The 22,544-nt window shown below is 38.0% G+C and overlaps 1 protein-coding gene across 1 annotated transcript in view; it reads right to left on the bottom strand.

The window, feature by feature from the left end:
* trpc5b (transient receptor potential cation channel, subfamily C, member 5b) overlaps positions 1-22,314 on the bottom strand; it is a gene marked incomplete at both ends in the record, with an annotated part of 29,509 nt that extends 7,195 nt beyond the window's left edge. The window contains 7 exons of the mRNA XM_081391490.1: positions 3,356-3,565; positions 5,449-5,644; positions 10,514-10,836; positions 11,026-11,165; positions 15,594-15,930; positions 20,425-20,946; positions 21,937-22,314. Of these exons, the coding sequence (XP_081247616.1) occupies positions 3,356-3,565; positions 5,449-5,644; positions 10,514-10,836; positions 11,026-11,165; positions 15,594-15,930; positions 20,425-20,946; positions 21,937-22,314 (2,106 nt within the window). The remainder of the gene's footprint in view (positions 1-3,355; positions 3,566-5,448; positions 5,645-10,513; positions 10,837-11,025; positions 11,166-15,593; positions 15,931-20,424; positions 20,947-21,936) is intronic.
* Positions 22,315-22,544: the final 230 nt, after the last annotated feature.

The following is a 22,544-nucleotide window of genomic DNA, read 5'->3' as shown; positions in this document are numbered from 1 at the left end:
AACCAAAATCGGCATAGGGCAACTTGAGGCTGGACGTCAAATAGACATGCCCTAGTAGGTTAAAGGGATAGTTCACCCAAAAAGGAAAATTCTGTCATCATTTACTCTCCCTCAAGTTGTTTCAAACCTGTATGATTTCCTTTCTTCTGCTAAACACAAAAGAAGATATTTTAAAGAAGGTTGGTAATTAAATAGTTGCTGGTCCCCACTGACATCCATAGTATTTTTTTTTCCCTACTATTAAGTCAATGGGTCAGTCGTTTGGTTACCGACTTTCTTCAAAATATCTTCTTTTGTGTTCAGCAGCAGAAGAAAGAAAGTCATACAGGTTTGGAACAACTTGAGGGAGAGTAAATGATGACAGAATTTTCATTTTTGGGTGAACTATCCCTTTAAATCCAAACCTTATTTAATGGCAGGACATCCTTGAAACCATTTATAAGGGAAGGGATAATGTACGTCCAGCCAGTTGTTATGTCAGAATAAACCCGGACATGGTGATCAGGATCCCGACGCTAAGCGGATGTACATTATCCCGCTTATTACACGGCTACTTGCCACATAAATAAATAATCAGACACGAAATATTGATCTGAGTCAAAATATAGAGTTTGGGTTCCTTGCCACCTCAAACTTGCTTAGTTTGGGACACTTAATATTCAACAATATTATCGATTTGACTGCATTGACACTATTGGATTAGAACTGAACTGAGCTGGACTTTGACATCACTGTTTTCTACAGAACCGCCTTATAGATGAATTTCATAATTGATGTACAAAATTTGTCAATCATTGAATCCTATTAATCACTGTAAAACTGCTTTGAAACAAACTGTATTGTATATACGCTATATAAATAAAGGTGACTTGACTTGACTTGAATGGAAGAAATCGTAACTCTCAGTAAGGGCTTGTTCACACAGAACGCGTTTTTGCTTTGAAAAACACAGACGCAGGCAGTGGAATGGGGAAAAATGCAAGTCCCGAGATGTGATTTTTAAAAGTTGAACTGATTTTACCTTGAGCACTGCATTTTTAGAAAGCCGTGACATGCGCTAGACGCTACACAAGACGGTTATACGCGTCCGTCTAGCGTGTTTACATAGAAAAACAATGGAAAAGTAGCGCGTTGGCATAGAAAAACACGTTCTGTGTGAATTGCCCCTAAAGGCCTGTTCACACCGGGACGAATTTCGCGCGCGATATTCGCAGACGTTTAACGCCTCGTGACTAAACAAAGGGCGCCAATGTGAGTGTGTACACCGGCGTGAAAAACGCCACGCGTAAAAGCGTCATTTTTTTAAAAACGCCTTGGGTTCGTTTTTTGGGTTTGACGCGCCGCGTCAAAAACTATCCGACCAATGAGATTGGCGCTTTTGTTCACGTGTCTGGAGCTTTTGAAGTTACAGTAAAACACAACTTGGGGGCGCTCAAACACAAAACGGTCTTGCCGAGCACACATACGTAACGGCGAAGAAGATATATGCCGAGTAGCGTCTAAACACTGCCGGGAAGAAATAAGACGAGGAAGATGCAAGGCAAGATGAATGTAGAGCTGCTGGTCTCGTTGGTGTCGGAACATAAAGAATTATATGACAAACGCGACAGCGACTACAAAAATCTTGATAAAAGAGAACTGTTATGGAGTGGTTTCTGTTTTACATTAAGCGCCATCTAATGTCAGGGAATGAATTTGCGCGCCGATATTCGTCCCGGTGTGTAGGGCCCTTAAGGCAGCTGTAGTTCTGTCTTACAATTTGCCGATTGTATTTTTGACACAAGCTTCGCAACACTCAATATGGCGGCTGTAGGAAGTCCACCTTAAAGAGTGCTCACATTTACCATTGTTTAGTGAAATTTCAAAGGTGAAATCCAGGCATTTCAAAAGGAATTGTGACGACACGTAATAACTATGAATTGAGAATGGACAATGAACCTTTTTGCTAATGTGATAAATGTATTTTCTAAATAGTGATTTTCACAAAAGAAGCACTATTTATGATAAACCTGTTACTGTCAGATTATATTCATTATTTGAAATATGTAATAGCTAGGTAATTTAATGTTTTCAGAGGCCGAACATTTTCATTCCCAGACCGTTTTCCTAAAACTCCACAAACAGCATTACCAGCTTTACTAATTACTAACCAGTTTGACTTTAACAGAGTCCACTCTAGGCGAGTTAACACAAACAAATCTAGACAAAAGACAATGATAACATGAGGGCTACAATGACCAAACAGAACAGAGAACCACATGACCAAAACAACCAATCAGAACATGACACATAAACAGGGGAAGCACATGGCAAGATCACATCAGGAAAAGGGAAAAATCACATAATATAAGCTACAAAATATAAGACATGAAAACATAAACTTGAAACAAAACCACAAAAAAGATGTGACACATACATCTATGTCCTTATTGAGAATTAACAGAGATTTAGATGTTGAGGGTTAGGTCACTGTTATGACGATTAGTGTTTGCTTTAGTTGGGCTCTTGACCCTTGGCTTTTTAACCTTGGTTTTTCTCTGGCTGCTGTAACTGTGTGTTTATAAGACACATTCGTTATGACGAAAAAGCCAAGAGAAAACGTGATTAGGTAGTTTGATGGTGACATAATTATCATCTAGTGGCCTGATTAATTGATCTCATTTGGTGTCTTAACCTTGATCATATAGGTGATGTGTAATTAATTTTATATTTTTGATTATTGTAGCCCTGTCTTTCTACAGCATGAGATTCATCAGTGTTTTAAACAGATCATCTAAAGTCTTTTGAAAACACATTGTACTCTAAACATCTTGAACTCATGTGTCTATTAGACTCACTTGAGAATCATGAATCAATGAATGAATCTCAACAACGGTGACATGCTTCATACTGCAGTGCATTCTGGATGCATCATACAAAACTCATCCATGGCTCCCAGAATCCACTGCAGCATGAAGAATGCCCCATGTCACTAAAAACATTACTAGAACAAAACATTTTCTAGCTGGACAGTCCCTTTTCCCACCATCCACCAGGGTAAAATAATGAGTCTGATTGCTTAGAAAATTAATAGCAGAACTTTCCGCAATAAACCACATGATCTGAGGTAAAATGAATTTCCACAGCACAAACAAAATGTAATCTTTAGGGTTAAGAGTTAACAAAGCATGAGCAATAATGAATGATAGCAATGCTTGTCTTCAGCACTACTTAGTGTTTCTTGAAAAATCGCTGTTTATAATGGCAATTATGCTGTTTTTGTTTGCTTTAGTCAGGGGCTGTGTCACATTCACTGAGTGAAAGCTATAATGTACCACCCACGCTGCATTCAGAACGAAAGCGCATAATGCATTACCGTGAACTCTTTGAGTTTTCCATGTTTACACTCGTCCTCGTGCCTTGATTCTCCGTGTCCACACAGACGGCAGTGCAGCCACACACACAGGTACCACACAGACTTTGGACTGGGTATGATGTTGAAGGGTGGTGGTAACGTCCCTCCCTCATCAAAGTAGCTCATCCACAGCTTTGTACGAGCAAACTTCCACTCAATGTCTGCGTGATCCTACAGCAGAACAACAGACAGCCAGTTGGATGGAGGACAGTGCTGAAAGTGCCAGTTGGGATAGTGTCCCAGACTCAGGCTTTTGTTGTGATTGGATGATGCGCATTAACTCAGAATTGTGTTTACTTGAATAACAGTTCCCATTATGAGACACACACAGGCGGTGAAAATGGCTCTAAATGTAGGCTATAAGCACATAACTAACATACTGAAAAATACATAAACATGAGCCCATCTGACTGTCACAAAACTGCTATAATATGATGGTCTTTTAGTATCCTAAAGATACTAATGGATTTAATATTCATTAAATGTGTGAAAACACATATATAGAGTATTCACAAGCAGAAATGATTGTGTCAAGGTCAATAAGTATCTTAATATCAGATAATTTGACCTTTTTATTACAAGATAGTTGTACTGGATAAAAAATGTCAAGTGGTGCAACTTTCCCAAAACTTGCTTTTTTTTAATAACAATTCATGATATTTATAAAAAATACTTTTTACCTTGAAAAATATATTATAAAGTTTTTTGGGGCAATTTTAGTTATTCCAAAAAAGTTTTTTTTTTTTAATGATATAAACGTTTTGGTTACACTTTATTTTAAGGTGTCACATTTGTTTGTTACAGTGTAATTACACACATAAGTACTGAGTAATATTAATTAACTACATGTACTTACAGTTAAGGTTAGGGTTAGGGCTTGTTACTTGTAAATATGCATAATTTAGTGTTATTATTATGTAATGCGTAACTGTGTAACCTAAAAATAAAGTGTTGTGCAATAAACTTTGCAATAAACATGTTTAGTGCAACATATTTATTATTAGTGCAATATTTATAAATATTTGATTACATAATTGTTTACTTTTGTACTATACGTATGTAATATTTTTTTGGTTTGTTGAATATTTTTTCCGCCACCAAGAGAAGCACTTTCATTGTACATGAGTATAATAACAATAAAGGCTTTTTATTCTATTCTATTCTATTCTATTCTATTCTATTCTATTCTATTCTATTCTATTCTATTCTATTCTATTCTATTTTATTCTATTCTATTCTATTCTCAAAGTTTTTAAAAACTATATGAAACTACATGGATGCAAAGAATACTACATACTAAGAATACTAAGAGCTTGGCACATTTAAAATGTTTTAAACTAGATTTGCTCAAGGACACACTTATTTGTCATTGACCCAGATGGTAATAGCACAATATTAAAGGAATAGTTCACTTAAAAATGAAAATTCTGTCATCATTTACTCACCCTCAATTTGTTTTAAACCTGTACGAATTTCTTTCTTCTGCTGAACACAAAAGAAGATATTTTGAAGAATGTCGGTAACCAAACAGTTGATGGACCCCATTGACTTCCATAGTATTGTTTTCCCTACTATGGAAGTCAATGGGGTCCATCAACTGTCTGGTTACCGACATTCTTCAAAATATCTTCTTTTGTGTTCAGCAGAAGAAAGAAATTCATACAGGATTGAAACAACTTGAGGGTGAGTAAATGGTAACAGGATTTTAAGCGACCTATTCCTTTAATTGCACTATACAAGTATCTGTTAGTTTTATGAATAAGATGCAACCTATCAAATATGGCACAGTGTTATTTTAGGACATTTAGCTTCTGGTTAAACTACATTGCATGTAGTTAATAAATACAATACAAGTTTTTGTGCTGAAAAGTGTGAATAATAATTCATAATTAAAATGGGAATTTATTAAATCTGACTTAACATATTACAAGATCTCTACAAGTGCTCTAAATCTCTTTACTTTCACTTACTTTCCATACTTACTTTCAATCCCAAACAATTGATGTGAGAGCAGTGTAAACCCTTACATTATAATTGTATTTGCTGGCACTCACAGCGATGAGCTGGTAAGAGTTGTTCATCATAGCGATGAGCATGTTCAGTAGCACCACCAGTGAGATGACGTTGTAAGTGCCGAACATGGTGGCCCCCACAAACTCGGTGAACTCATGACGAGCCTTCACATTGGTAACGTACAGATTCAACAGCCCGAACACAGACCAGAAAAGAGACTGAAGAGTTTCAAACAGCCTGAGAAGTCAAAGAGAGAGAGAGGGAAATAAAGAAAGAAGCAAAGCAGAAATAATTTCTCCAGATTCTCTCAAACACACACTGAGTAAAGCAGAACTAAATTGGGCCACTGAATTGAAAGGGTGGCATTGATGCTCTTTCAAGCCATTTTCCTGCACTATTATCAACAGCCTGCAACTTAATATATACAATACTGCACATACTGATATTCCTGATATTTAATTGAATTAATCAATCAACGATACTATTGATCAGCATTACCGAACGTAGACGTTCCACTAGAAACAAACATTGATGTATTGTTCTAATTTATTACTGTGAAGCTGCTTTGATACAACCTGTGTTGTGAAAAGCGCTATATAAATAAACTTGACTTGACTTGACTTGACATACTGTTTCTTCTTAAACATAGATGAGAACTTTTTCATGTCCCATATTTATAAATTACAGATACAAATCTAAGAAAGACATTTGATTTCCCTGAAAAATATTTGAACAGTGTAAGTGAAGTGATCACATACTTGTCATTTGAATTTGAATTGAGGAGTAAACAGGATGAAGAACTGCAATTCAAAACTGAACATAAGGAATTTGAATGACATGATTATTAAAAATAACTTTAACTACAAAGCAAAGTTTCTCAAGGAAAAGTTTAAAGAACATTTGAAAGTTAAAAAATGTAACATTTTAAGGTTCATGGATGGATGGATGGATGGATGGATGGATGGATGGATGGATCGACCAAACGACCCAGACCCAAGGCGTCATATACTGACGCTTTTGACATTTCGTCTACAATCTCTACATCGAACGCACATGGCACCCTTGAGCGTCAATATGAGACGCAGATAGATATGGGCCAGAAGGCGCCTCCTAGCGGTCTAACCCTAACCCTAACCCTACCCCAGACCTAAACCTACCCATAACCGAACAAAGCTCTGTGCGTCTCATATTGACGCTAAAGGGTGCCATGTGCGTTCCATGTCGACGAAATGTCCAAAGCGTCAGTATATGACGCCCTAGGATGAGAATGCGTTGGACAGACATACAGAAAGATAGACAGACAGACAGATAGACAGATAGATAGATAGATAGATAGATAGATAGATAGATAGATAGATAGATAGATAGATAGATAGATAGATAGATAGATAGATAGATAGATAGATAGATAGATAGATAGATAGATAGATAGATAGATAGATAGAAAGGATGAATGTGGGAAAAAACAGCCAAGAAAAAGCGGATAGGATGTTTTCCTGGCTGTCTTTACTTAGAAGAAATCAAATATTTGCCCTCTCAAGACAAGAGTAGTTCTGAAATTTATTGTTCTCATTGAAATCTCTTCCCATTTCCTAACACATTATTACTGCACAGCCTTGAGCAAAAGATTCTCATCATTAGACAAGAGTTGATGGATGAAGCACCGCTCTATAATTTCGTCTTCGTCCTCTGAGATCAAATGATTCTTCAAGGCTCATGCTATGATGCAAAATCTCAGGAAGATCATAACCATTTCCACTCTCGTTTCCTTTCTCATTTCTTTCTCATTTTGACCTCTGCGGGAGGTCAGCATTAAGCTGCGTGTGGCATCTTGGCCACATTACTTTCATTGATCAAGGCAACCGATGTGTCCTTGTGGGTTTTATAATACGTGCATCACAGTTCATTTATTCGATTATTATCAATGAGACCTCTGTTACTGCAAAGGCAAGCTCGACCATTGAGCTGTGTCATTATGATCTAATATCTAATATCTTCAACACACAGGACATTTTTACTCCTTTAGGACTCAAGGAGAACAAAACGGATGTTAAAGAATAGTTCACCAAAAAATGTACATGCTGGCATTATCTACTCCAGGGCTATTCAATTGGCGGCCCGCCAATCATCTCCATGTGGCCCGACGGCACCAACCTCCCTCCTCCTCTTTTCCTGGCGGTGCGGTAATTCAGTTTGATACTCGCTCCGTTTGACCTGAGAAACGTTTTATGTGCGAATATTTCAGCAGTTATTATATGTGTCCCGAATTTATGTCGACTGAACCAGCGATAGACTACCAATCATTCGTGAATGAATCATTCTTTTGGTTCGATTCTAAACGCGCTTTCATAACGGTCTAAAACTATTCGGACCGCTCCGTCACTGAATCATCTGAAGCGGTTTCTCGATCAGTACAGTAACAACAAATAGCGATGTTTTCAGTTGTTTCACTAGTTGTTTCAACATGGCCCAGCACTGAGTTGCGTTTACTCCCGGTCCGGACACTAAATTAAACATTGTTGCGATAACCAGTGGGAAGCGTTTCAGTTCGACAGAAACCTCTCTGTTACAAACCACAAATCACTTGATGATTTAATTAGTATTAAATCGGATGAAACAGCCTCAACATTCCCAACAAGACTGATGAGGAAAGCAGGAGAAACACTGAGGCATGAACGAATTTAGAAGACTTTAAATCCCCTAATCACCCTTACAAACATTTACCATGAATTTACTGTAGTAATTTACCATGGTTGGGCAGAAATGTGCAATATTTATATTGAATACTATGTAGTAATAAATAAATATAGTAAATATACTTATTATATTCTTTAGGTATATAGTATTATATAGTATAATAGTAAATATAGTGATTTATATTGCATTAGTTTTATTAGGTGGGTAGAGGAATATATAATTAATGCTTGTTATGAAATTATGTCAGTTTCTTTGTAAAGGTGCGTATAGTTTTTAACTTGTGTTTAGGCATTTTTTTATACAGTGGGAGTGAGTAGCCTGTGGTTATCAAGTCTCACTGTTAGAATATTTTCATTTAAGCATAACAATTATAAATAAAATGATTATTATTTCTCACCAACAGCTATAAGTTTGTATAATTTATTTATTTGTTCCAAGGAAAATAGTTGTACACAGCTGTAAATTATCAAGTTATTTATTTATTATGGTTTTATATATTTGCATACTGTTGGGTACCACATTTCCAAGTAAATACCACACTTCTTTAGGGTTACTTTAACTTATTTATTGAAACTGTTATGTTTCAATAAATAAGCTAAACCCCCAAAACCAACCCACCGGCCCACCTCAACTTTTCGATTTGATAATGCGGCCCTCGAATGAAACTAATTGAATAGCCCTGATCTACTCGCTCTTGCTTTTCACATGTTGGCAAACATGTTATGTTAACGCTGGTCTGTTTGGCTGGTTTTAGAGGGGTTTTCAGCACTTTCATAATGAAAAATTGGTAACACTTTAGTATGGGAAACGAAACACATATTCATATATTCACTATTAACTATGACTTTTGCCTCAATTAACTCCTAGTTTACTGCTTACTAATAGTTAGTAAGGTGGTTGTTAAATGTAGGTATTGGGTGGGATTAAGGGATGTAGAATAAGGCATTAATATGTGCTTTATAAGTACTAATAAACAGCCAGTGTCCTAGTAATATGCATGCTAATAAGCAACTAGTTAATAGCAAGAATTGAACCCTAAAATAAAGTGTTACCAAAAAATTTGAGCTGGTTTTAGCTGGATTAAGGTGGTCTCCCAGACTGACTAGATGACAAAAGTGGCCAAAACTCCTCTAAAACCAGTCAACAGACCAGTCTGCTTAGGCTCACATTAGGCTGGGAGACCAACTAGACTTGCTAATCTTTACTAGAAGAAAAGTGCAGAATGTCACTCCAAAGGCAAATTATTGGAGAGTGCCAGTTTCTTGGAGCCGAAATCAAAGGAAGAAAGGAGCGTATAGTGGACATTTTCAAGTCACACAATTATGGAAGAATAAATTGAACAGGACAATTCCATTTATTTAGAAGACTTTTATGGAAATATTCCACTAAGATTCTTCTAAAGGCAAGCTTCCTCTTCATCTATGTGATTGCTGAAATCTCACTAGATTATTGGTCCAGAAAGCCTTGTTCTTCGGTAAGGTAATATCGTTTCTCTTGTGCAACATTTCATATTGCTACTGAAACAAATATCAAAAAGTATCAAGGTGAGTTGTTTGTATATAAAGCTCTCCCTCTCCCTCCCTCCCTCTCTCTCTCTCTCTCTCTCTCTCTCTCTCTCTCTCTCTCTCTCTCTCTCTCTCCCTCTCTCTCTCTCTCCCTCTCTCTTCCCCTCTCTTCTATATATGTATAGCTACCAAGATTTGAATTGTTCTAGAAAAAAAGTTCCAGAAAACTCCGGACAGTTCTCAACAGTCCTAGAAAGTTCCAGAAAGTTCTCAACAGTTCTAGAGTTCAAGTTTTAGGAAGTGCTAGTTTCTTATAAGCAGGAACATTGTTATATGGTTAAGTTCCATTTTTTTAACTAAGGGGAATTATGCCATTTTTCACTGTTTTTAAGCAAAAGTTAAAAGATTTATGATACAGGAAATCTTTTATTTGAAAAATAGTCAAAAAGTTATAACCAGGATTTTAGCGGCTGACCTTATTGCATATGCATTTGTTGGAGTTTCCCTTTCAGAGTATTTAAATGAATCATGCAAGGTGATTTACTAAGGTTTGCACTTGTCAATTTACTGGTATTTGCGCCATTATTTACCGCCCCACCAAAAAATTTTTTAAACCAGACGCCAATTTGAGCAGCTCTTGGTAGATTGCGTTGGTCATTATGGAAATGATCCGGCTGCGTCTGTGTTCTTTAGTTTGCACATTGTCAGTAGATCACATGCAGAACTTTCCACTTCCATCAGTCCTTTTTTTGGAATTGCACTCTCACGCTAATTGGCCCTGTTTAGTAAATCTGGCCCTTAGTGTCCGAAACCAATACAACAGTTCATAGCTATTTCTCAATACATTTTCTCAAGGGGTAACCTGGACATTCTACTAAACAACTGCACAGTGCGTTTCACTCACGTGGAGAAGGCATTGTTCTGCTTCTCACAACGGATCCCTTTGCAGTGGCTGGGCTCTTCGGACGCCTTCGTCTCGTAGTAGAAGTAGAGCTGGTTGAGGCCGTTGGCGAAAGCCAGCAGCACCAGACAGTAGATGAAAAGGAACTTGAGGATGTCCAGCAGCATGCGGCCAAGAGAAATCTGCAGTGGGCCCAAGTGAGAGTTGGCGGTGAACAGAGAGATGAGACGCAGCGAGCTGAAGATGTTGGCGATGGCGAAGAGAGCCTCGGCAATGAGCGTAGGGTGCCACATCTCCCACTCCACACGAGGACGAGAGCTATTGTACTGATGGAGAGAGAACATATGTGAGATAAATAAAGACACTGTGGTGAAAACTATATTCCTTCTTCTACAATCATTTCATTTCAAGTCCTGCTCAAACTCTGTACAACCTGAAACAAACTATTTACAAGTGGTCCTCTGTAAAGGTATCTACTCCAGGACTGTAGCTTGCATAAAAATGATGGTATCAACCTTAAAGTAGGCCACCATTTTAAGAGATATGGTGGCCAGGTAGAGGGAGTTCATCGCAAAATCCATCAGGTTCCACCAGTCATGGATGTACTCTGTGAAACCTCCATCCCACATCTCTTTAATCTCTGCCCAGATGAAGCCTGCAAGGATAAAAAATTACAACAACTGCAAATCAGTATGAAGAAAAGTACAGTAAAAAAACGTGGCAGTTTGCGTACAAGAAAATAAATCTAAAGTGCAAAGTATGCAGAAAAATGATTGATTTTGATTGATTGATTGATTTTTCTTTTTATATTTGATGTTTTTGGTGTCCACAACTATAGCCTGGAAATCCAGACCCTAATCTGAAAGATTAAGGGTCTGGCATCGAGTAATGAAAATCGCCCAACTTGAGGGCCGGTGTTGTGCCGAATTTCGACCCCCGCCAAATTATTACCCCCCTAGTATTGGTAGGTTTAGGATTAGTTGTGGGGGAGGGGTTAGGATTAGGGGTGGGGTTAGGATTAGGCAATCGGGTACTGACTTCAACGAGGGGGGTAATAATTTGGCAGGGGGTCGAAATTCGGCACAACACCGGCACCAAGAATGCATTTGAAAATCTCACTGCACGCAATTGGATAACACTACGACCAATCGCTGTCATTAACGCTGTCGTCATCTGTTTAGCTCGCCTCTGGCCCGCCTATCTCAGATACACCGATGTGATTGGTGCAGCTCGGCTACATGGGCATAGTTAATGAGCATCATTACTCAATGCCAGAGTAACTCGCTGAGCAAATTTAAATTGTGCTCTTGCAAGAACTCTGGATTTCCAGGGTAGTCCACAGCCACACACAAATGAAACAAATAAATAACATTGAGAAACCATAAAATGAAATTCTCCACCCTTCCTCAGATTCTGCAACATTTCTTGCCCCTCCAATTTTTTTAACTAAAGAGCAAACAAATACAGCTTGTCATGTAACGTGATGTATATAAAATTGGACGACGAGGAATACTTCAAGGAGACAAGCTTTAATAACAAATACTCAGGAAACAGGTTTAACTAAGGAGAAATACACTCATACATTGAGGCTATCATTACACGACAATGTTTTCAACTAAGAACGTAACACTTTTTATGCGTTTTGGCCATTCATTTACACGACAATGGCATTTTGGGTGCCTGAAAATGCAACGTTTTGACAACGGGTTTCAAAGTTTCGAAACGCTTCAAATCTCTGAAGACGATGACATCATGCACATGCGTATTACGTGTTCAGTCTAATGTTTCATCGTCATCTATTGGCCTGGCAGCCGAATACAGGGTTTTTAGTCGTTTTCACGGATCTGTGTGAATAGGGATAGTTTTGACAGTGGTGTCGTCTGTACACGGGAAAACTCAAAGGAAAAACTTCTCCGTTTTAGGCATATCGTTGTCGTGTGAACTTACCCTAAGGGAGAACTGAAAGCTTATAAGCATGAACAAACAAAGGAAACTTATAAGTTGATTAACAAGACACAGGTGAATAAAATGAACAATTAAACAGATTGAGGAAAACTAGGACAGAACCAAAAACTCTGAAGGTTGGAACAGTTCACTCATGTATGTTACACTGCTAGGCTAAAATATATATATTTTTCAGTGTTCCACTGCATAGTGCTTGGCTTCTTACTCACAGAAATAAAGCAAACTCCTTTCTAGCAGATTTCACCTGTCCTCCAAACTACAGATAATTAGTTTCAAGCCTCCACTTGTGTCTACTTCTGGGCTTGTGTGTACTTTGAGAGAAAACCTCAAGCCATTATGATTGAGCCCTGCTGTAATCAGTTCTGAACTGGGGCTTCAGATATGATTTCGGCTGCTTATGTCTTGAGGTCAATAAATTATTATATCAATAATTCATGAGTATTCATTTACTTCATCAGAGGGATAAAACCATAGCCGTATCCATTTCCTGTGCAGTCGACCAGTTTTACTGCTTGAGGAATGAGCCAGCTAAATGAATGTTACAGATCATCATTTCGTCATTATTTGAGCTAAATGGATATTTGAGGCTACAATTTTACACTTTGGATTCCAGCATTACAGTGTCCGCCCACTTTATTTTTCTTATTCATTTTATGCAAAGGGATTTAAAAAAAAGTTATAAGCCATAAAAAGACTTTGAAATGAAGTTTGAAAAAGGTACATAACCTTGTGCAAAAGATGTACACTTTACCATATATATATAAAAAAGAGTAATGGAAGTTACATGAAAATACTTTAAAAGAATATAGGCCTACTTAAGTGCAAACTGAATGTAATGCTTTTATACACTTAATTGCATGTTATTTACATGTAGGACTTAAGTACATATTTTTGAAAAAATTTTAAAGTGCTGACAAGCATTTATGGTAAATTAAAATACACTATTGAACTTGTATACCATGTATTCAAATATATTTGTAATTACACATCTGTAAAGGTGAAGTTGCAATTCAGTGGATTTAAAATATATACATTTTAAATCTAATACTGAATAACACTAGCCTAGAAATCTAGACGCACCCTAGCGGCAGCAAAATGTATTTCGCAGCCAGGTGGGTCTAGCAACTCTCAATAAACCTTCTCGCTGCAAAAACCCAGATTGGGTCAGGCCAATCACGTTGTGTATAGAGTAGGCGGGGGCGGGCTTAACATACACGACAGAGTTGCGACGGTTACCTGGCTGCTGCTACTTGAAAACAAAGAATGGCTGCTGATGGAGAACAACGGTCTTTCGAATCGGCTTTGGCCGCGACTCGGACTTGGAGTTAAGTTTTTCTTTGAGAAAAGAGCAAAGAACGGCACTTAAGTCATTCTTAAATAAAGGAAGATGTGTTCGTCGTTTTGCCGGCCAGATATGGCAAAAGTTGAATCTATCAACTAAGCTCCGCTGTTGGGAAAACGCTCTGGTTGGTTGAAGGAGTATAGGGTCTGCCTGCAGAGCCGGAGGCTGCATTTTCAGGACCCCACTTTTAGCGCTGTCCTATTGCGTGCAGAGGGAATTTGAAAGACAGCCGTTTAGAATAACACTACAGTTAAAATTATAATCAGGTACTTTACACTTAGTATGTTAGTCAAGACATCGAAATATTTCTATAAAGCACAACACAAGTTGAAAAATAATGATTTAAAACGTTTAATTTGACATTATTGTGAAGTGCACTATTTAACCCTCAGACGGTCTTCGTTTCGGAGTCACATCCTGGGCCTTCCCGGTCAGAAGTGACCGGACACCTAAAAATGAAACTTCCTCCATCCCAGTAAAACCAATGCAATTTATTTTAATTCTATAATATTTTTCTTTTTTTTTAATTTTGTATTTTGAGAGAATATTTGCAATATTTATGGTCTATTTTTGACATTGAAAATAATACAAAAAATTATATATATATATATATATATTTTTTTTTAAATTAAAAAATTAAAAAAAAAATTAATATGGTCTAGGCCTTCAAAAAATGTTTTAAGCAGATTAGCACAATCTGGTGAGAGTATGGAGAGAAAGCGTAGAACCATGGTGTAACCACTAGATGGCATGTACAGCTCTCTATGGAGAGGCATGTGAATTCCCCAGCTGTTTATGGACACATTTACTTTTTTTTGTTTACAGAATTTGTAACAAAAAAATGCAATTCATTCAATTATAACACTTTATGTAAAATAATATTTAAATTATTATTATTATTATTATTATTAGATTTTTTTGTCAATTTCCCATTCATTTCCTATGGGGGTCATTTTTGACCGAAGACCACAAGTGTGACTATTTTTTTATGACCACTTTTGACCACAATTTTTTTGTCACCAAGTTTTGTAACATTCCGATGAAGCTGTGATTTGTAAAAATTCAAAACAGATTTTTTGTAATCAAAATTTATTGGTGTGTATGTGTATAAAAGTGTGTTTGTATGTGTGTGTGGGTGGGTGGGTGTGTGTGTCTTTTTTGCACTCTTGATGTTGTAGAGTGTCACCCCTTTACAGCTGTGTACTTTTTTTTAGGATTGTGGCCGATTTGTGTACACAAAATTGTACACACAAAAATTCGAAGATTTTTTTTTTGTCAATTTCCCATTCATTTCCTATGGGTCGGTCATTTTTGACCGAAGACAAAAATCATTACTTTTTTTTACGACCACTGAGCATGCTCGGATCATGACCTCAATTTTTTTTTTTTTGTATTCACATACCTAATGCCATAAAAGTCACCAAGTTTCATAACATTCCGATGAAGCTGTGATTTTTAGAAATTCAAAACAGAAAATGCTTCGGTCAGAAATGACAGAGGACCGTCTGAGGGTTAAAAGAGTACTTAAGTTTGTAATAAGTGTAATCTCTTTAAGTACACTGTGGCATTTTATTTAATTAATATGGTATTATCTGTACAGTAGGGGTAAAATACTGTACAATAAGTACAGTTTTTTAAAATATGCTTTTAAGATTTGAAGTACACCAACCACCATCCATCCATCCATCCATCCATCCATCCATCCATCCATCCATCCATCCATCCATCCATCCATCCATCCCACTGTTGTGCTTAAATGTACCCAAGGAATCTTACCTAGAACCCAGGGTAAGATCAACCACTCCACAATGGTGGGTGGAGGTCCCTGTACATGCAGGTCCGTTTGCACAATATGCTGTGAGGCGAGGAGGAGGAGCAAGAGGAAGGTCAGGTAGGAGGCAGTGTGGCAGATGAACTTGATGAAAGGTTTCTTGATGAAGGTTCCCAGGGTGCTCTTTGGAGCCAGAAGGTAAATGATGGAGAAGATAGGGAAGAGCAGGCCAATGATGAAGCAAGTGACGAGCTTCACTGCCCAGTGACGACGTCTCCAACCCGGGAAACCATCATACCAAAGTGTTGCCAAGAGCTGCTGGCAGTTGGGTTGAGCTACAAACTGTCAGAATATAATAATGGTTGAATGATCTAATAAGCCTGTGAAAATCTCATGACAAATACAGATAAAGATGCAATTCATGATCTGGCATAATATTTTTGATCGCTTGAGATTAATGCATACAAATTGTTGAAAAGATCAAATAGATGTTAAATTCAGATGTTTTGTACATATTCTTGGCTACTTGGTATATGATATACGATACTATGAAAGTATATGAAAAACGAATCATTTGTAAAAGAGTAATATCGTGAAAACTGTCAAGAAATGTCTTGCAAAAAGAAAGTTCTTTTCTGAAAAAAAAAGAAAGTTACAGTTATATCTATTGTGATATTAATTTAATGAAAACCAAAATATAAAAAATCTCTTAGATATTATTGGCAACACTAATGTGTCCTTGTTACATGTTACATGCATTTACTATAATAACTTTAAATTATGCATAATTACATGCAAATAACCCTCAACCAAACCCAAACCCTAATCCTACCATAATCCTATAGTAACATGTAGTTAATTAATATTACTCAGTACTTAAATGTACAATTACACTGTAAAAGAGACACATTAAAATAAAGTGTAACCAAATGATAATATAAATGTAGTGCAAAAATATTAGTGAATTTGTAAAAATATATCATAGTATAATTGTTTTGTTTTCTATATCGTTGGCTCTGTGATGAAATGTTTATGTTGCTCTACTGTAATTTGCTACGAAGTTTGGTATTGTTTTGAATATTGTTGCATCTGTGACAAAGTGCTCATGTCGCTCTATTGGAAGTCGTTAAGGATAAAAGCATCTGCTAAATGCATAAATGTAAATTGATAACAAACATTACACAACGGCATAAATGTTGAAGAGGTTTTAAAGCGGGTAAACATCAGTGAGGTTTGGCATTCACGTCGTTACGTAATACCTTTTTCCACAGACATTTGAGAGGAAATCACTTATTAAATCAACCTTTCAGGCGTATACGTATTAATTTAATATTTAGTAAAACGTACATTATGATTATTACAAAGTCTATTTCCCTGGAGTTACATGATACAATTTGCTCAAGAGCCCAATGTTGATGATGAACAAAATAACCCTTGTGAGGTTTAAACCTGCAACCTTTCATCTACTGTACACTCCACTATGCCACACCACCCCAACTTTCCATGACTGCACACAATTTTACAGTTAATCGAAGGTTTATATTTTAGCATTGCAAAAAAAAATCACAAATGCTCCAAAAATGGCTCCCTTCTACACAATGCAGGAGTAAAATGATGTGCCTGTCCATAATAATTGTATAAATAATGTTTCTCAAATCACATTTTCTCTTGCTGCCTGGCCTACATTTCTCTGAAATGTTATTAAGTTTTATGAAAGGAGTCCATTCTGCTGTGGGGTCCTAATAAACAGACAAATGATTGAAAATGCAACAGCACCTTGAACTGTCACCTCTCATGAAAGCATTTTGCAATGATGCCATAACCATTAGAAAGCAACTGTTCTTTTGAAAGCCATTCATCTCGAGATAACATTTCTAGGGAAATACAAAAGTTCTGATTTAGGTTCTGATTCTTTTGACTGTCCTGGTTCAGTTGTTTGTTTTATTTATTTAATATTCTTTTTTTTTATCAAATGTATAAATTATTTACAGCTTGGCAAGAGGTGTATTGTTGATCAATAAAGATTTCCTCAAAATAAAAATGTTTCAAGAGGAGTACTTCACCACTGCATTTGATGCAGAGTCAAAATATAATACACTTATTAAGGCAACATGATATAGTGAAACTTACTTTGATGCCTGAGGATAAGACAATTGTTTATGTAGATACACTTTACTGACATTAAAATCTATCAAAACAAGGAATATGAGCTTGTGCTTTGGCTAAACCAATACCGTCTTAGGTTACGTATGCAACCCGGTTCCCTGAGAAGAGGAACAAGACACTGTGCCTGCTAATGACACTATGGCGTGATTGGTGTCTGAATACGTGTAACACACCAAGCAGCACATTGACGGGAGAACATGATGTCACAAGCAGAGTGCCCGTGAGTATAAGAGGATGCCGGCTAGACATGTCATCAACGTCATTTTGTCTGAAGAAGACGTGCATGCAAACCTGATGCATGGAACCGGGTTGCATTACCTAAACGTTGCCTAACCTTCCCTTTCAAAGTGGAACTTCAATGACTCAACGAGTCTGATAATGACACTAATGGGGAACCAGTACCCACTATGTCATGCTGAGGGAATGCCTGCCTTACTAAGCTGTGGATAAGAACAAACACATTGGCCATAGCATAGACTGACTCTAGCTAGAATCAGAGTGTCGTCAAACCCCAGGGTGCAAATTGCAACTCATAAACTGCTTAGTTGAGCCACTCCCTAAGCCCCATTTTTTTTCTCTAATAGTAAGAGAATATATACAAGCTTCTAAGCTCTATTGCAAGGGAAGTCCAGGACTTAACAATCTTCCTCCCTCCAATGCAGGGCAGGTAACAAGTCTTAAAGGCCCCAAGAGCAAATGCTCTTATAGAGTACTAGCTATGTCAACACTTTGACAAGCCTTTTAGGGAGTAGCTTATTAAAGGGAGTAATTAAATTATGAAATTTGATCTACCATTACTTCCAATGGGAAGAATATAACCTTAACTTCATCAGAAGGGAAAGCAAAAAAAATCTTGCTATTGCAACTTAACCCCTAGGGAAACCACAGGGGAGCTTAAACTCTGATTAATTACCCTAGGGTCAACCCTACTTGAGAAAAGTTCTTCTTCAAGAACCAGGAGACTTCATGCACTCATCTGATTATAGTGCTACCATAACACGAAGGGAGGCCACCAGGCAAACTGCCTCTATACTTGCCAGGTTCTCCAAGCATGGATCAACTAGAGAATGCAGAATACCTAGCCATAGGGGAGCATAAGGTCCTACTTATACCCAACCATAGTTGGGGAGAGGACAAACGATAGTAAGGAAATTTATAAATACCAAACACAATTCTGTTCACCCTGCTCTACTCTAAGGGGTATCTTAAGATCAGCTTAAGAAAGAGAGCATGCAAAGTACTAAAAACTTTAGTAATTGGCTTCAGCCTACAACCTTCACTATTGCTGCCCCTCTAAAAGGGACCCTAATCCTTACTCCTACTCAGGACAGGAGGGAGAATAGGAGCAGGACATAGTGCAGTGTGCCCACCATTCTTATCACCCAGACTCTAAACCCTCAGGGAACCGCAGGGAGCTTAGGTACTACTTTAAGACCCCAATATAACTGGGAGAGAACAGCTGAACCCTGCCTTGTAATAAGGCTCTCCACCAAAGACCTGTTAAAGCTAGTGCTTTTTATGATATTACATGACAGATAACAAGGAGCGAACTTCCTCTACTTATTAGTACTGTCGAACCAGGTCCATAGTTTAGCACCCATCTAAAGGGAAGTGATATCCCTGCTTCAATCCAACAATAGTTGGGAAGGGAGGTAAACGAAACAAATGGAGTTCATGAGTTGCCCAGCATAGTTCCATTCACCCTCCTCTAACCTAAGGGGTACTTGAGCAGCATAACACAGGGAGCAAGCAAGGTGCTAAAACCCACAGTAATTAGCCCTAAAGACACTCTGTCTGCCTCTTGCCAGACCCAACCTCAAAGTAAGCTGGAGGGGGGAGCCTAGAGCGAGAGAGATGTGTTTCTTCTATCTCTGCTAATATTACTCATTCAGCCCTCACAGAGCCCCAAAGAGGGATATATCTCCTGGAAGCTGCTGATTGAGACCTCACCTCTAGACTTCTCTACGGTCACCTTACCAGCAGCTTGAAGAAGGCCAGAGAGTGAGAGTGAGTGAGTTCTCTTTCTCCTTATCACAGATGCCTCTCCGTTGCAACTAGCAAACCTTTGAACAGCTGATTAAAATGTGTATAGGGTGGCTAGCGACCCGAGGTATGTAATAGTGTAAGTTTTTTTTTCTGTGCAACAATAATTGAATCTCTGATGCTCAATAAGTGCACTTGTATTCCTCAAGGTGGCACTGTCTTATACATAATGTTGACGTGATGTTTCACTCAATTACCGCAGGTATAAAACAAAAGAATAAACAAATATCATCAGCAAAACTTGAAATGGCTCAGCAATTTACTGAATGCAATCAAATATTAGTGTCACTGTCACTTGATGGTGGATCTGGCGAAGAAGCTGTCAGCGATCAAAAGATTGATTATTAGCGAGATGCTGAATGTACTGTGGATGTGAGCTCTGATGATGACAGAGATTATGATAAAAAGGATCTGCTCAAATCATCTACTCTTCCAAGTTCTAAAAGGTAACAAAATATACTTCAATCTATTCTTTTGTAATTGTTATTAAAATATCAAGAGAGTTTTATACCGTTGAAGTAGTTATAGCCATCTGTGGATATGGATCCAAAGACCCGAATATGTATTAATGATTGGTGAAACATTCATGCACTGTGTTAACACATGCTATGTGTCTTGAATGCTCACCTCTTTTTGGTGATACTTGATTGCTAGCTTGAGCTTGGCCAGGTCTCTGCATTCAAGGGGGTCCAGCTCCTCGCTATGGTCATCCCGATGATTGAGGATGGTCTCCAGCTCACGGGAGCTACGGGCCTGATCCAGCAGGTCTTTGGCAAAAAGTTTGCACTGCTGCGATAGCTCCTCGTACTCCTGCCGAAACTCATTCTCCACCTTACTGAGCTCCTTTAGCTCCCAGCCCAGCCTGAATGCTGTGAGGATGGGATCCTCGCTGGAAAGGGCGATGAGAGAGGGGCTAGCAAGAGTTTTGTAGATGTTCAAGCGTGAACGGGAGTGCCGCAGGCTGTCAACTTCTGAGCTGGATACACATTCCACGCAATCACAGCGGATCTGGTGTGGCCGCGGTATGGTGACTTTTCGTTGAACTAGGAGCTTGATTATCTCGTAGTTGTTAGTGTGGGCAGCCAACATGATTGGTGTTATATCGGGTGTAAACTCCGAAAACTGTGTGTCCATCATAAGAGAAGGAACCTGCAAACAAAGAGATCAATAAATAATAGTAAAATTGCGCTATTAAGGAAGTTTTCAATCTTTAGGGCTACAGTTCAGTCCAATGCACTGTGCATGATATTAAAGATGACCTTGAACATTTCATTTTGTGAGTTTTCATAAACAGTCCTGCCCCATCCTTTAATAATCATTGCAAAGCTTGTGACAGACCGATAAAACATTCTGAGGATTAGACTGAAATATGATTAGACTATGTAGAGTAAAGCAGTTTTTAGGCAATATAAACTATAATCTTTATAAAGATATAATTACGTTTCTTATTACTTCAATTCATTAGAAAAAAATCTGCTCTGTGGAGTTTTTTTTCTAGTTTACTAACTAGATTGAATGGCTTTCCTGAGGTAAATGTAATGTTACATGACATATTGTTCACAAGTGATTTAGTGATTTAGTGATTGCTGATTAAGTGATTACAAGTTTGTAGTCTACTGTTTTTTTTTTTTCAACATACCTTCTGAAGTTCATTCTTGTATATTTTGTGCTATAACAAGAGGAAGAGATGAACATGCGATCCGCTCTGCCGCTTTAACTGATGTGGATTGTGATGCCAGAGAAGTAAAGATCGCCAAAACGGTAATTATTAAATTACGTGATAATATTGACAGAATTTGAGAGCTGATATCAGAAGTAACAAAGGACAAAATTTATCGTGATTATTAGATGGGAGGCATGCAACAAATAATGTTTCGTAAAGTTTTGTTCACACATCTGAAAACAGCAAAAGATTGATCTTATGATTTAAGAATCGATATCGCTTCATCAAAATGAAGATTGATTAAAATCCAGTAATCAGTATTATCAACCCAGCCCTACTGCAACATGTCTTATTTTTCAGTTTTTCTTGTTCTCCTCAAAATTAGGTATGGCATATCAATACAGCTACATGCTGTCCAGTCAGAAAAGTTGGATGTGACACTCCCTTCAAGCTAAGGAAGTCACACCCTCACACACCTGTTTCTCTCCACTGGGCTTCCTGTAGGACAGCAGTAACTCCACTGCTCCCACCACCTCCTTGCGGATGGCGTAGAGGAGAGCGTCGCCCATGAGCACGCCATGCCTCAACAACAGCTCCATCACCTCTAGGTTCTCATTCTCAATAGCGATGAGGAGTCCGCTGCGGCCCAATGGGTCCAGGCAGTTCACGTTGATGTTGTAATAGATATCGGCCTCCTCAAGGGCCTGTTTAACTCCAGCATAGTCGCCCTTCTCCACCGCTGTCAGGTAGGCTCGTTCCTTGGCAGACAGCTCAACCTCCGCCCTCACGATCTGCAGGGGGATGCGATCGCGGTACGGGGAGTTACTGGCCTTGTTGTAGTACAGCTGCGCCATGGGGTTTTTGTGGACTCGGTGACATAAGATGACACAAGTCAAGAAAGAGCTGAGCAGAGATTGAGCAAGCAAACAGTTAGTCAGTTCAAGATTACACATTTATAACTGATATGCTTAATCAAAACACATCTACATGGCAAGACGCTTTTTGAAAGCACAAAAGGATGAAGTTTAAACCTCAGAATTAAAGCTTTTGCTCTTCAGATTTCTGAAGAAATATGAATGAATCA

This window comes from Scardinius erythrophthalmus (genome assembly GCF_964197995.2).
Source record: "Scardinius erythrophthalmus genome assembly, chromosome: 17".
Lineage (NCBI taxonomy): Eukaryota > Metazoa > Chordata > Actinopteri > Cypriniformes > Leuciscidae > Scardinius > Scardinius erythrophthalmus.
This window is presented reverse-complemented; position numbering and strand designations above follow the sequence as displayed.